At 42.3% G+C, this 15,355-nt stretch overlaps 1 protein-coding gene across 6 annotated transcripts in view; it reads left to right on the top strand.

Annotated features, from left to right (window-relative positions):
* Nucleotides 1-15,355, top strand: part of HECTD4 (HECT domain E3 ubiquitin protein ligase 4) — a 190,841-nt gene that overhangs the window by 103,578 nt on the left and 71,908 nt on the right. For 3 of the 6 annotated variants that reach the window (XM_086681731.1, XM_086681730.1, XM_086681735.1), the window contains exons 16-27: nt 553-673; nt 1,376-1,504; nt 3,433-3,557; nt 5,037-5,190; nt 5,707-5,807; nt 7,466-7,664; nt 9,744-9,890; nt 11,012-11,116; nt 12,225-12,388; nt 12,957-13,190; nt 14,188-14,380; nt 15,133-15,237. In XM_086681731.1, coding sequence (XP_086537857.1) covers nt 553-673; nt 1,376-1,504; nt 3,433-3,557; nt 5,037-5,190; nt 5,707-5,807; nt 7,466-7,664; nt 9,744-9,890; nt 11,012-11,116; nt 12,225-12,388; nt 12,957-13,190; nt 14,188-14,380; nt 15,133-15,237 — 1,777 coding nt within the window. The remainder of the gene's footprint in view (nt 1-552; nt 674-1,375; nt 1,505-3,432; nt 3,558-5,036; nt 5,191-5,706; nt 5,808-7,465; nt 7,665-9,743; nt 9,891-11,011; nt 11,117-12,224; nt 12,389-12,956; nt 13,191-14,187; nt 14,381-15,132; nt 15,238-15,355) is intronic. The other 3 variants (XM_086681734.1, XM_086681732.1, XM_086681733.1) reach the window with 3 other exon arrangements.

The following is a 15,355-nucleotide window of genomic DNA, read 5'->3' as shown; positions in this document are numbered from 1 at the left end:
GCCTTCTCTTTGTGTTTTTCTCAGTAACTAATTTACATTAAATGCGTTTGAGCAACGTAAGTCTCCTATAATACCTAATATGATAATTAGCATGTTAAGTTGAAATCACGGATCAGTCAAAAGATCATATATCCCACACTTGCCCTAAAAGGCGATGATAGCATTTTTCAGTTTTCTCAGCAAAGTACTCAGTGGAAAGAATGGATGGAACTTATTTAAACATCTTGGTGAAGGGTGCCACCCAACTCAGTGGGCTACGGGAGAGGGCCAGGGTGAGGGTGTGGGTGAGAGCTGGGAAGGGGAGGAAGGTGTTGGTTTTCTTTGCCGTTTACAAAAGTACTCAGACTACGTCCTTGGTTACCATTTTGTTTCTTAAGTTGGATTTAGATAGTACACCTAGTTGTTAGCATTGTTGCTGAGGAAGATGATATACTTACAGAGCCAGTGAATTTTGTATCTCCTGTTTGTCATCTCATTCCAATTGTGTAAAGTTTATCCTTTTATTATTAAACCATACGTATCTTATTGTTACGTTTTTCCTGCATTTTAAAGACTAAATGATGAACTTTTACACTACATTCTGAAGATTGTTGTACGGGAATCCTGTATCTTAATCACCAAGTGCCAAACTGTCTCTAAAGAGGATTTTCAAAAACTCCTTTCGACTGTGCCTGTAAGTAAAAATGTGTTTAATGAAGCCAAATGGTATCAAGTGTCCCTGTTTTCATGTTACTGTATTGAGGTGTGTGTGTGTGTGTGTGTGTGCGCATGCGCGCGTGTATGTGTGTATACACACTGATGTAACGCACTCTCCAAGGCAGTCTTAATTGACGGAGTCAGTGGGTGACTGTGTTTGTCCTGGAAATACAGAACCAAACAAACCCACTTGGATCGCTTTCTCTAAGATTTTATTCCTCTTGCTTTTAAATGTCTTGATGCAGTGAATTGTTTGACTGAATTTGGATGTTTTCGTTTTGTTTACATAGTGAGGATTGTCCTCCCTGTTAATTGTTAATGTGGTATCGTTTTCTAAAACGTCACCGTTCCCCCAGAGACTAGAAAGAACCTAGAGATTCTTTCAAGGTTCTGGTGGACTCTCTTCTAGTGGAAATTCATGAGAGGGGGAGAGGGTGGGAGAAATTCAAGTAAGTATCTGAGTGACTAGTGCGAATTAGGCAGCAGAAGGCAGAAAGGTAAATGTGTCAAATGACATATCAAAAGTCATGTGGAAATAAGTCACCTGAGAAACTAACCTGGTCTGTTTTCTGTACTTTCTCTTCTGCTTCCCTTGTCCAACCCTTATAAACATGAGGATTACATGAAGCCTTTTTGCTGTAAGGTGTAGATCATTTAAATGCCCTTATTTGTATTAAAGGCTGCATCCTCCTGCCTGCGCTATCTGATGGCAGTTCAGAACCACCTTCTCAGTAACACTATTTTGATTAAACCCGATGAGAACGAGGACAGTGACAGCTCCTTGCAGGGAGAGACATTGAAGGTACAGGTAAACACCAAGCTTTCTTCTAACGATGCTTTCTACCCAGTGTGTAAAGTGCAGCTCAGCTGGCTAACTCTGTGTATTACGATGTCACATTTCACCATGTGGCTATATTGTTGTGAGAGGTAATATTAGGTCACTCATCTCATAGGTTCTTATGTCCTTGCACAGTGGTTACCATATTTGTGACACTCTCATAACGTGTCTCCATGTGCTCGTGTCACTCTTCTGTCACTCTTCTTGTGCCTTGTTTATTTCATCCTTTTTTAAAGGACTATAAAGTATTGCGCTTACAAGTGATCTCATACACATCTGAAATCTATGTATATAGAGATAAAATAATCTAACATTTGAAATAATTTTGACTTTGTGGCTGGTTTATTACATTCTCTCCATTCAAATAACTTAAAAAGGTGGTAATTTTCTCACAACCTTTATATTGAATAATTTCTAAACCTACGGTTCATTTCATTCTCTGTAATTATTTTTAAGTTAGCTTCTATGTAAACTCAATAATTTGTTCCCACATGGCAATTTATAGCAATCCAAAGTTTTTTTTTTTTATAGCAGTGGTGGTTATAATTTTGACAGATGCTGGAGGCTATTGCTTGCATTGTTGTTTAGAATTTCTTCTTTGTGAGAGAATTAGAGAAATCAATAAGAACTTGGTTCTTCTCTAAAGTGTTGACTGAAACACACTGAGAAATTTACCGAGGAAGCGATAGAGATAAAAGCCATTATGCTTCGCCCTTTTCTTACTGTTTTATGCGCTGATACTCTAAAACCCATACACTTGTTAATTCTTGAGTTGATCTCACTGTATAATCAGTTTTTAAATAGGCAAAAATGCAGGAATTAATCATTTAAATTGCTGATACTGTTGATTAACTTCTCTTGCCTTAGTTTCTCAGTGAAAAAGGACACTAAGTCTCCCTTGGCAAGGTTCTGTGAGGCTCAGAGGAGGCATGCTAACCGCATGCACTGTGCGGCCACAGGGGGCGCCGTCAGCACATGGCAGCTGATGGGATCCGTGGGACTTAAACCATGGTTTAGCCTGTCAGTTCAGAATTCCTTTTCTCTTCATGATAAAAACATCTTAATCATTGCAAAGAAGGCCCCAGAAAAGTCCCAACAATGGAAGCAAGTGTTTTCTATTTGAAAGGCTAAATTCTGTAAATTCTTTAATTAATCCATGGAGAGAAATACTCTTGGTAAAGGCAGAAGAGGCAGAGTTATCCAGTATCTCTGGGAAAAATTAAAAACCCAGATTTCACCTAGAAGGTTAGGTTGGTTGTATTTTTTCTTAACAGAAAATAATTGTAAGCTTAAACACTTGTGTGATTTTAACGAGTGCTTTTTAACACACGATTTAGGATTTGTATGCCCACGAACTCTCTAATAGTTAATTTTAATGTTCGATAGCCTGTAACTGCCTGCTACTTCAATTGAATTTTTAACTTGCCTGTTTTCAAGTGTGATGGTTTACAACATTAAGTAAAAAGGTCACTTGTACTGTTTCAGAATGTTGTGTTTTTGTCTCATTTTATTCACCGCCTCTACATGCGCCTTTTACTGTTCTGTTTTTCTCTTTAGCTGCCCTCATACCACCCAAGGCAATCTTCCACCTGGACAGTTTCTCGGCTGGCCACCGGGAGCTCTCTTGTGCTGGAGGGGATGGGAGAAATGCCTTTTCTCCCAGGGACTCGGTGTGCTCCCCGTGAAATACTGCGTATTTCTGTCAGCACTCCAGACCTTAGCCTCCCAAATCAAATTGCTACTTGCCATCCTAGCGGAACTTCCTGCTTTGGGCTGATTCTGGCCACCTCATTATTTCGTTTGGAAATGCATCATTAAATACATCGTTTCGTGTTGTCGTTGTGAGTGTATGTTCATCCCAAAGCCTAAAAAATAATATTGTGGTATTTTCTACCTAGGAGCTAAAGGTCAGTATTTTGGCTCTTGCCACCCAAATCCTGACTGGATGTGATGAAGTGTTGGAAATGCTACAGCAGGTCACAACTGCCCTCATAAATAGTGACCTAGCTGACCGTGAGCAGAGGTGAGGAAATGGGTCGTGAGCTGTGGCCTGCTGCCCTTCAGGAAGCAGAATTGCTTATGAAAGCAAAATCTCTTAGGACAGAACATCAAATGTTCATTTAATATAGAGGGATTTTTGTGAGACTAGGTTGAAACGGCAACTGTTGTCAATGCCAAGTGCAATCGAACTCTTTAATGGTGCTTTTAGGTGAGACTGGGCCGCCAGCCAGAGTCTGAGGGGGCGGCGAGGCTCTGGTGCACAGCCTCCCCGCCGACATTCGGGTCTGCCACCATCATCGCCCCCAAACTGGCCTTTCCTTCCGTCATCTAGCTCAGCAGCACATGCACTTGGTGTCCTCGTGATAAGTACTTTAGACAGGCAGGTGACTTAGTGACACAGAAGATTAACTGCCATGCGAAAGATGACACTGACATAATGTCTTAAAATTTTACTGTAATTTTACTTCTTCAAGTATAGGAGTGACCTCTGTAGAGGGTAATCTTCTCTCTCCCAGTAATAAAACTCTTTCTTAGCCCTCCCCATGAAAATTTCTGCTAATGGTTTGCCATTGCATCTGTGTGTGATAATGATTTTAATGTTAGAGATGCTGATCCAAAACAACCCGCAGTGTAATTTTTCCTCTGGTAACCCTGTCTGTCCCCATGTCCCTTGTTTCCTGCCCATTCCCAGAGAGTAGGTGGCCACATTGGAACTGGGGGCAGTATAACCCAGATAGGCATTGCACGAGGGCTTGTTAAGTCCTATGGGGCCCATCGCTGGGGCTTGTGGTACAGATTTGGCCTCCCCACCCCCTACCTGCCCCCCGCCTGCCAGGGAGGAGAGATAGTCTGAGAGCCTGGGAGATGGGAGGTCTGTTTCTTGTTCCAACCCCAGTACCCTAAGTAGCCTCAGAGAATTTCTATAACCCGCGTCTTTCTTTGGGTGAGTCACATCCCTTAATTCTTCGGGCAGAGGATTGGGATATCAAGAATGTGATTTTAGGTAATCATTTTACAATATATACATCTATCAAATAATTGTTATATACCTTAAATTTATACACTGTTCTGTCTCAGTAAAATGGGGGATGTGATTTTAAAGGCAAAAGAAAAATCTGTGTTGTAGCTAGTTACTTTCTCTCTGTCGGAGACTGCATACAGCACAGCGATCTAAAGTTCCAGTGCCAAGGGAACTCTACCTGTGGTAACTACCTAGAGTAGCCGTCTGCATGTTAGAACCCACTGATAAAGTGCTTCCGAGGTGCTATGATACGTACCGTGTCAACTCAGGTTGACGGTGACATCTCTTACTTGGTTTCTGTTCTCTCCCTCTCCCTCAGTGATAGAAGGTGGGAGATTTGTGGACCAAACTGCCGTAGCTAGAAGTGCTTAAGCAGTTCAAGGAAATGCAGTTTAAGAGAATTTGTCAGATAAAGAGGACGGTTGCTTCTTCACGTGATTAAGAATTGCTTAAGCCATTGTTTTCTTGAACTTTTTGTAGGTTAAAAGGCTTGGAACAAGTTACTAAGGCTACTATGCTTGGTCACCTTCTTCCAGTGTTACTGACTTCCCTGATGCATCCAAATTTACAGACTCTGACCATGGCCGATGCCCTGATGCCTCAGCTGGTCCAGTTGGTACTCTATACCAGTCAGGTACGGTCCCTGGTGTGCCAAAGTGAGCTGCTCTTCGGCCCGCCCACCTCTCACGTTGCGGCTGTGTGCATTTACTGAAGGCAGAGTAAACATGGCCATGTCTTTCAGAAGTCAAAGGAAATAATAGTGGAATGAAGGAAAACATAGTAAAAAAGAAACCGAAATATTAAGGGGAAACGTTTTGTTTGACTAAATTACTTACTGCGATCTTCTAGCAAGTGTTGATCGCTGGTCAGCTGTGAAAATGCTAATCTGCAATGCTACTGAGATCCTACCATTGTATTCAGCCTCCTGAGGCCTTGCGGGCTATCGGTGACTGATAGAAAGGATATGTGCCATGACAGCATTAAATAAAATGATGTTAAGTGGTCTAAGTCGCAAAGCATTTCTTCGTGAAGGAGGACAGACTAGGATTGTAAAAAGATGACTTAAGTGAGAATTCTAAATTTGGCTGTAGTACCATCCAGATAACTGACAGTAAGCACTTTAAGACATGATGATGGTTTTGTGTTTCAGACGGCTTTGCTGCTTAAAACCCAGTGTCCAGTTTTTGCCGAGGTGGGCTGTTCCCCATGTGGTGCATCAGACCAGAAGGGCAGGCTGTTCCCCGATCAGAGGTGAAAGATGCTGCTTCCTTGCTGGAACCCCTGCCTTGTTTTCTTCTGGTGAAAGCCTCGTTCTCCTTTTACGACACTGAATTCTAGCAAGGATTCTGTAACTGGGAAAAGAGACTTTAGGGTCACGTTTTCCAGATAAATCTAGAATTGCTTTATAGATTTATAGGATCAGGTGAGAATAAATTCCCCACAGATCAAGAGATTAAAGATTGACAGGCTCTCCTATACCAACGATGGCGATGTAAAATACTATGACTTTGGCAAATAGGTTGACAGTTTCTTAAAAAGTTAAGTGTATACCTGCCACATGACCTAGCTATTCCACCTCTAGGTATTTACACAAGAAAAAGGAAAGCATAGCTTCTTACAAAGACTTGTATATGAAGGTTCATAACAGCCTTACTTGGAGGAGCCCAACATAAGAAACAACCCTAATGTCTATCAACGGGGGAAGGGATAAATGAGTTGCAGAGTATTAGAATATTCCTACGACGGAATCCTACCCAGCAATAAAAATGAATGAATGGTTGATACATGCGACAATAGGAACGACTTTCAGAATCCTTACGCTGCGCAAAAGAAGCCAGATCCCCTCAAAAAGAACATGCTATATGATTCCCTAGATAGGAAACTATAGAAGATGTAAACTCATTTCTAGTGATAGAAAGCAAAAAATGATTGCCTGGATTACCAAGCGAAGGAAGGAAACTTCACTAGTATATACCTATGTCCAAACTTACCAAGTTGTACACTTTAAATATGGGCAGTTGATTACGTGTCAGTTACATCTATCAGAGCAGTCTTCAACAATGCCAATTAGAAAGGGGCGACTTTGCAGGTTTCTCTAGAAGAGCGTGGTATCCAATGCAGCTTTGCGTAGTGACGCAACTTTGCCCCCATGCTGTCCAGGATCATCAGCCATAGCCACACGCTGTTCATGATGACTTGTGGTGTCACTCATGTGATCAAGAAACTGAATCTTAAATTGTCTTCAGTTCAGATTCTGTCTACCTGGCCACACTTGACTCCGTGGCCACCACATTGCTAGTGCAGAGCTGAAAGAAGAGTGTTAATTTCACAAAAGCCAAGTATAGGTCTTAGGAGTTTGTATACCACAGCCTTGGGCTGCAAAGCCCTCGAGGGTTTAATTACAGTAGACAAGAGGACTTTGAAGGCATTCTTCTTTAGCAAAAATTAAAGTAAAAAGTCAGGTAGACTCATGGAGTTTTCAACAATTGGCATTTAGATATCAACAAAAGGAACCTTGATAGGATACTAATCCTGTGGGATTTGGAAAGTGACCAATCTTAAGGGTCCTTTATAGCATCTTTTTTTTTGTTTGTTTTTGTTTTTGTTTTTGTTTTTAGTAACTTGAGAGTTGGTGAGGTCCTCTCCTGGGCTCTCCTCCTTGAAAAGAGAGAGGGGAAATGCAAGTATCTTCTCTAGCGACAACAACAAAAGAGCCTTAAACATAGGAGCTTTTACAGTGCTTCTGATCGCCACTGATACCTAGCATTTAAAAGCTCTGAGGTTGTCAGACTGCATGATGTGGAAAAGGAAAGCGACATTTCTTAACCTTTTGTATTTTACCATGTGTACCTCTTCTTTTTCCTCTCTCCACTGCTAAGCTAAATCACTTTCTCTGTGTCTGGTTTTAGGATGCTGGAAGAGAAGGAAGAGCCAGGCTTTCTCACTGGTTTAAAGATTCCTGCTCCATGGGCTGCTGGAAAGACTGTGGAAACCGTCCACCCTGTCAGAGACAACTATAAATTTAAAGAAACTGTCCACATCCCAGGAGCTCGCTGCTTGTACCTTAGATTTGATAGTAGATGTTCTTCACAGTATGACTATGACAAAGTAAGCAAGACTGGCTTAGTATTGGTTCCACCGCCAATAGGCTGGTTTCTTAGATGCTTCTTATTTTTCTTTGCTTCTGGTCACCATTCCCGACTTATTTCTGTCTGCAGATGTCTCTTTGGAAAACTTTAAGATACGCCTTGAAGGGTAGTGGTTGGGGAAATAACCAGCATGTCTGTGTTCGAAGAACAGCGTTTTCACAACATGTTGAAAGTGCACTTTCGTAAGCTTTTCAGAGTTTAGATCTGAGAGTCAAAGGAAGTTTTCCTTTGCCTATTGCTTACCTACTGCCTTCCTCCGGTGCTCGGAATTCCTGTGGACAGGTGATTTGCATTCATCTAGAAAGATCGTACTGCCCGATTCTGGGGCTTCTCACGTATTCTTTGGGAGAAGATGGACTTTTAGAAGAGTTTCAGATGTGCTAGGATCTGTTTTCTTTTTATTATTTGTTCTTTGTTGTCAGTACCTCAGGGCCCACGTAGATTTTGAGGAAGAGTAGTTTCTGACATGTAGTGGCTTGATAATTTTAAGTGGAAGGAAACATTTGAGGGGTTGAAGTGTTTTCTTCTGTTTATGTTGTTGTGTTGCAAACCATCATGTTGAACTTCTGAGGAAAGAGGAATGTGACTGTGACGTGTAACCTCCTAAAAGAACAACTGCAGGATTATCTACTAGCTTTGTACATACGCAGGACTATTTTTATGTAGTTGTATGTAGATTGTTAGCTCCTCTGTAGAGTGTTAGGGTGAAAGGTCTTAAATCCTTCCAGGGGAGATTTTTAGGTTAAATAATAAAGGACTTCTTAACTGTATGTATTCTGAGGTGGTGAAACCCATCACTGAGCAAATGATAGTGTCCCCTTCCCCCTTATCTTTTAGGATAGTGAAAACTGTCAGGTGTCGGGAGGGGCTTAAGATTCGTCTCCAAAACTCAGGTTAGCTAGAAGCAGGAGAATTTAGAAAATGGTCTTTCATGGGCCTTTCAAAAAAGAAACGTCTTGCCATCAGCCTGCCCCACTTCATGGCTCCTGACATCAGCTACCCCCATTTCCTAGATTCAGCTGATAGGACTATTGAAAATAGAAATGGAGAGGTTGCCGTATCAGTCGGTGTCATTTTGTTTCTCCTTTAAAACCAGTGATTTGCATCCTCCGACCTACGCTAACCAACACCTGCGGTAGACGTTTAGCGTTAAATGTTGAGGCACAGGGAGGCTTCCTACACAGATAAAAGGAACATTTACTTTTCCAGTGGTCCCTGGTTGGTATCCGCAAAAGGTCCAAAAGGGTAAGAAAGCACAACATGATAAGTGTCAGGGGCTAAAAATGTAGCCTCTAGATCCAAACCGAGCTCTCCTGTGCAGTCAGAGGTGGTCAGAGTGCACATGAGAAGACAGGAGTTGGAGTTTACGGAAACCAGAGCTTCATTCTTCCCGCGGAAGTATTTGAATGCCAAGGGACCTCTAAATATCTCTCCTGCGTATTAGAAAGTTGGTTAATTGCATATACATGAATAACCTTTATTGCGGAAAAGTACTGATCCATGAAAACTGACCCAAGAAGCAGCAGCACCTTTTCTGGCCTAAATTTATGTCATTTTCTTTTTACCCCATTAAGCAACATTCAAAGGATGTATGGCTTATTTTCAATTTGTTGCGTTTTTAAAAATCCTCATTCATTGAGTTTTTGGGTTTTGTGTTGTTTTTTGTTTTTTTGCCTTTATTTTGTTGTGTTAGATATCACCGTCTTTCCATCTGTATTTGCTCACGTTATTAATTTGGGGGAGGACTTCAGGGGGCAAACTGTACCAGTTATTAATGAGTTATACGTCATTACTTAGCATTACAATAACTACTTAACAATATGTGTAATAGCTGAGTAGACCTATGTTAATGTGAGGTCCCCAGGCAGTTAAATTGTGGTAATACCTGTTGCATCCAAACTAGTATCAGTTATACCTTAAAAAATCAGGGAATATTCTACTGTAATGACATCAGTGCCTGGTTATGAATGTATTTTTAAACAAACATTTTTTTGCAGCCTTTTTATTTGTAGATGTTGTTTTTGTTTTTCTTTTACAGTCTAACAGTATATTTTCTGTTTTGAAGTTGGTGATATATGCGGGGCCTAACACAAACAGTAGGAAGGTTGCTGAGTATGGAGGCAACACACTGGGATATGGCAGCCGTAGTGTCTTAGGAACTGGCTGGCCCAAAGACTTGGTGAAGGTATGGTATCCAGTCAGATTCACTTCCTCGAAAAGAAAACTGAACTCCCGTTCCTTCCAGGCCCGAGTATTAACTCTAATTCCAGGGAAAAAAAAAAAAAAAAAAAAGTCTGTGGGTGCTTTTGTTGAGCTGGAGCCATCTTGCCGGGTCTGTGAACTCACTGCCTCATTCAGAATGACCCTCCTTGTAGGGCATTGTCAGACCCCTGTCGGCTCCAGAACTGGCATCCATTCCCCAGGTTACTCCAGGGACTGAGGTGCCCACGGCATTTCCTTCCCTGTCCATTAGATGAAGGCCTGCTAGTTCTTTCAGCTTGCTTGTCTGCACTCTCCCGTGATGGGCACCCTAGGTTAAAAGTGTGGAATCCGTGTTTTCGAATGAATTTGGGCCTCTGGAGCAACAGTAATGATCCTTCTCAGATGGATGAGATTCCAGTCATGCTTTGTAATCTGGGCCCTGGAACTACAACAGATCTACCTAGGCTATGAATATGAACTGAAATGCCCACTAAACCCTGAAAACCTCTCCAAAGTCTGTTCTGGAAGCTTGTATCTCGTGTGCGTTACCTACCCTCTTTAATTCAGCAGTAGAGAGCAAGTTATGTCCAGGGGTGTAGTTTGGATGCATCCAAATCTGCATCGGCATTGGCACGACACTTTTAATCGTTCTCTCATTTCCTATGTTTTGTTCATTACTCGTGGTGTTGGTTCCGCAATACAGAGCAAGGTCTCGCAGCACTCTGTTCTTCAAGATCCAGGCCGTTTGCCTGCCTTCCCGGCACAAGTGAGGTGGTGGGGAGGGGGAGGGCAGAAAGAATAGAAGTCTGAGGAATCAATTGAAATTATGGTCAAGATTTAATCTATACTCCGATCCTGCTATTGGGTGATCGTGGCCCGTTTCCCAGATGCCTCGTCCCCAGACTACCTGGTCAGGAGAGACCCCCGGAAGGCTGGTGTCCAGAGGAGAGAGGGGATGGAGTTTGAGTCAAACATGCGATTGAGAAAAGGAGTGAATTATTGCTGTGGCCCTTTTGAAAGTAAATCTCTGAAATTCATTGCTCTCTTGAAAATCATGTGTCTTTTTTTTTTTTAAAGTGTATTTTCCCCCCCTTAAATTTTAAGGTGGAAGGAGATACAGTCACCTTCTCCTTTGAAATGAGAAGTGGCCGTGAACACAACACTCCCGATAAAGCTATGTGGGGCTTTGCTTGCACAGTTCGCGCTCAGGTACTGGAACCTAACCACCGCTGTGGGCATAATGTACTTTCTCCTGTGTGCCTTGCTTACAGACATCATATTTGCCCCGGAGACTGGGCAAAATATGAGCTACTGTTTCATCCATCTCTTCCATTTGGCAGTAGTAGACTACTTTCATAAGTAGTAGTTTTGTGGACTGAAACTAGCTGTGACCTAAAATCCGTTTAGCGGCACAGAAAGAACCCACTGCTAGGGGCTCCATCTTCAAAGCCTGGAGAGGTAATCTGCCTCTAGCATCTTTCCATAGGTGAAGAAGACTCGAACACCTAACAGAAATAAGCATTGGGAATTCCGGGTTTTTAGAGTGGTAGGATCAGATTTTCATTCTATTCTCAAAGGCTCCGTCTCTGCTTAATTGGGTATGTTATACTCTGTATATGGTCCATTGAAACCCTGTATGCAGGTTCAGTCTACTCCTTTTAGTGCCAAATAGTTACTTCCCTCCCCGTGAATCTATGTGAATTCTTTTCCCAGCCGGAAAAAAAATGAGAGAGTGGTAGGAGTTCTACTAGCCCCTTGAGTTGCTTGATTTGTAAAACCTATTTTAGACTTGGAGATTGCTTAAGTTTCACCAAGCTAACACACTCTAGAGCGGAAGTACCTGCTAGAATGGAAGCTCCGTGAGGGCAGGAATCTTTGTTCTCTGCTGTATTGCAAGGGCCTAGAACAATGACTGGTACACAGTAGGTACTCAAATATTTGTTGAATGAACTCAGTATGAGAACTGACAACGTCTTGGTTCGAGCACAGGATGGAAGTGACCCAACGAAGTAGTGATTTATACCTGGATAGGCACAGCAGAGAGGAATCGACCCAAAGAATCTTGCACGTGATTTGTGCTCTCTCTAATATGGAGTCTTATCAGCTCTTCTCTCTCCAGAATTGTGTTCAGCCTTCACTCTGTGCCACCATCTTTCTGCTCATGGTGTTGGGTGCTGTGCCTGTGTCCCATAGCCATAATACTCGACGCTGCTCTGTGAGCCCCTGTGGTTGGGGACCCGTGCAGCGCGGTGCACACGGGTCGAAGTGCTCCACCGTGCACGCTGACCAGTGTGGTCTGCCCCTGTCTGCGTTGCAGGAGTCGTCGGAGGATGTGTCCGGAGGCCTGCCCTTTCTGGTAGACCTGGCTCTAGGTCTGTCCGTGTTAGCCTGCTCCATGTTGAGAATCCTGTACAATGGACCAGAAATCACCAAAGAAGAAGAAGCCTGTCAGGAACTATTGCGGTCCAAACTTTTACAAAGGTAAAAGGCTCAGATAGGGCTAGTTTTGCTCACAAAGGCGCAAGAACTTCATATGGCAAACTACTTTGAGTCCGTTTCCCAGCTCATTGTGCATATTGCCTGACAATCCCGAGGGTGTCACTGTCGTTAAGAAAGAAGATGAAAAGTGCCTTTTGGCCCTTACTTTACTAAATTTGAAATTACAGCCTTGAACTGCAGAAGCTTTTCTCCAACCCAAATAGTGCATAATTAAATTAAAGGATCCCCTAAAGGATGAGTAGATGAGTGATAAAGCAAACATATCAAAATGTTTATTCTAGAATCTAGGCGGCGGGTATATGGGTGTTAACCTTGGAATGCTTTCAACTTTGCTATATATACTTAAAAGTTTTCATAATAAAATGTTGGGGAGAAGGTAAATTCCCAAAGATGTGATTTCATATAATGCTCATTTTCCTTAGCTTCTGGGGAAGGCTTGGTGAATACCTAACATATAATGTGATCCTTCAGATGTTTGGTATATCTGCAAACTTTAAGTAGCTCTTTTCAGATGGAAGAGGAGTGAAGATCCTCTTTCCTGTCTGTTCAGGTGCCAGTGGCAGGTGGAGGCCAATGGCGTGATCTCGCCTGCCCTTACTCCAAGCCCATCTCCACTGCCACTGACCATCGAAGAAGACAGAGAATTCACCTACCCCTCTGACGTCCTCGTGCCTCCTGTTGGAAACTACTTTGACCTGCCCCGGATCAGGCTGCCTCCAGGAATCATGATAAAGCTCAGGGAAATTTCTGGGCGTGCTAGACCTCAATTCAGACCAAGTATAAAGTATGTTGCTAAACGGTGCTCTGCTTTTCCCATTGGAAAAAAAAAAAAACTGTTTAGACAATGGAAGGTGGGGGGGGGTGGTAAATTTTTTATAGTCTAGCAAGTGAGCCTTTAATTGTGCATTTACTTATGAATGCTAACCAGATACTCTGGGGAGTACCCCCAGGTGGTATTCCAGGTCCTCAGGTCTCAAGGTGTGGGCCTCCAGCTAACACTGTCTGAGCGCTTGTTAGTTCTGGGGCCCCATCTCATACCTAGTGGATCAGAACCTCTGAGGATGAGGCCCGGTAATCGATGTTTTGACCAGTTTTCCATAAGATTCTGAGGCATGAGAAGGTTTGACAAGTTCTAGGTTTTTCCATGGTGGTTTGACCGTCTACTCCTAGTCCTCAACTTGGGTTTCCTTAGTCCAGAGAGATGGTGAGGGGTCTTTGATGTAGAACATGAAGTTGTGCAGTTGCAAACGTCTTTGTAGTATTCTTGCTTCAAGTCTGGTGGCCTCTGCCCTGTCTTCTGAGACACGATTGCCCATTTCAGGGAGAAAGATTTTAAGAATAGTTGAAATTTAAAAAGAAAGAGACAGAAGTACCATTCATTTTCAGCCCAGCATCCAAATATCACAAGCTGTAATGGTGCATAAATGGTGCTAAAGATCTTTTTTTTTTTTTTTTTTTTTTTTTTTTTTTTTAAATCCTTAGACCTATTCCAGCTTTAATACGATTCTGACACAAAATATACAAATTATAGAAAATGAAGTCTCTTTAATTTTGATTTTCATTTTATCAGCTGAAGTCAGTTTTGTCAGTTAAACAGTAAATTACTGCCAACTTGATATGAAAGCCATCATAATGTCGTGCCTCTTTATTGTAATAAAGAAGGTGTGGTTTAATGTATTTAATATATTTAAATCAAAGCCTACACCCTCCAACCGATTGAATATGGGATTGGTAATTTGAGAGCATGGCATATACTTGACTCATTTCCTTCGTAATCACAGAGAAGTAATTCAGCCCGATGTGATGGAGGAAATGGTGGTCTCCTGTGTTATTAAGCACTTGAATTTGGTCGATGCACTGCAGTCCCTAATAAATTTCCAGTATCAAGAAGAACATGCTGAGGAATATGACTTACTGTGTAAAATTATGGGAGAGACCTTCAAGAAACTCAATGCCATGGAGAGACAGCTGCAGGTAAGTGAAGGCGAAAGCACTTAGATTTCTCCTACAACTGTTGGAAATAATTTCTTTCCTGGAAATGTAATGAAGTTTTTAAAAAAAATTGTTCTTAATGTTTGTTTATTTTTGAGAGAGAGAGAGAATCCAAAGCAGGCTTGGAGCTGTCAACACGGAACCTGAAACAGAGCTTGAGCTCAGGAGCCATGAGATTGTGACTGGAGCCAAAGTCAGACGCTTAAGTGACTGAGCCACCCAGGTGCCCCTGTAATGAAGTTCTAAAAGGGACCTGAGGGGCATGTGGGTGGCTCCATTGGTTAAGCACCTGATTCTTATTCTCCCTCTCAGGTCTTGATCTCAGGACTGTGAGTTGAGGCCCCACATTGGGCTCCATGCTGGGCATAAAGCCTACATTAAAAAAAAAAAAAAAAAAAAAAAAAAAAGAAGGGGCGCCTGGGTGGCGCAGTTGGTTAAGCGTCCGACTTCAGCTCAGGTCACGATCTCGCGGTCCATGAGTTCGAGCCCCGCGTCAGGCTCTGGGCTGATGGCTCAGAGCCTGGAGCCTGTTTCTGATTCTGTGTCTCCCTCTCTCTCTACCCCTCCCCCGTTCATGCTCTCTCTCTGTCCCAAAAATAAATAAACGTTAAAAAAAAAAAAAAGTGACCTGAAGTTTTGAAACATTAGGACTAAGATTTCCAAATTTGCAGATAGCACTGGTTTTTGTTTTGTACCTATTCTCGCGTTGTTTTATTTTTTAATGTACCTATTAGAGTGTTGCAGAATTGGAACAGAAATGGCAAAGTGAGGTTGATGACGCCATGCAGGGGAAGCTGGAGAACAACATGCCCTTCTTCTATGATTACCATTTTAATGAGGTGAGCAAGTTGTAGGCTTGATCACTGGAGCTTTGGTATTTACAGTGCAAAGGTATATATCATGTATGTGTAGAGACCAAATAATGATTCTTGTTAAGATGTCGCACACACCAAAATG

Source organism: Puma concolor, chromosome D3 (assembly GCF_028749965.1).
Source record: "Puma concolor isolate L17-30 chromosome D3, mPumCon1.1.hap2, whole genome shotgun sequence".
NCBI lineage: Eukaryota > Metazoa > Chordata > Mammalia > Carnivora > Felidae > Puma > Puma concolor.
Note: the sequence above shows the minus strand (reverse complement) of the source record. Positions and strands in the feature narration are given on the sequence as shown.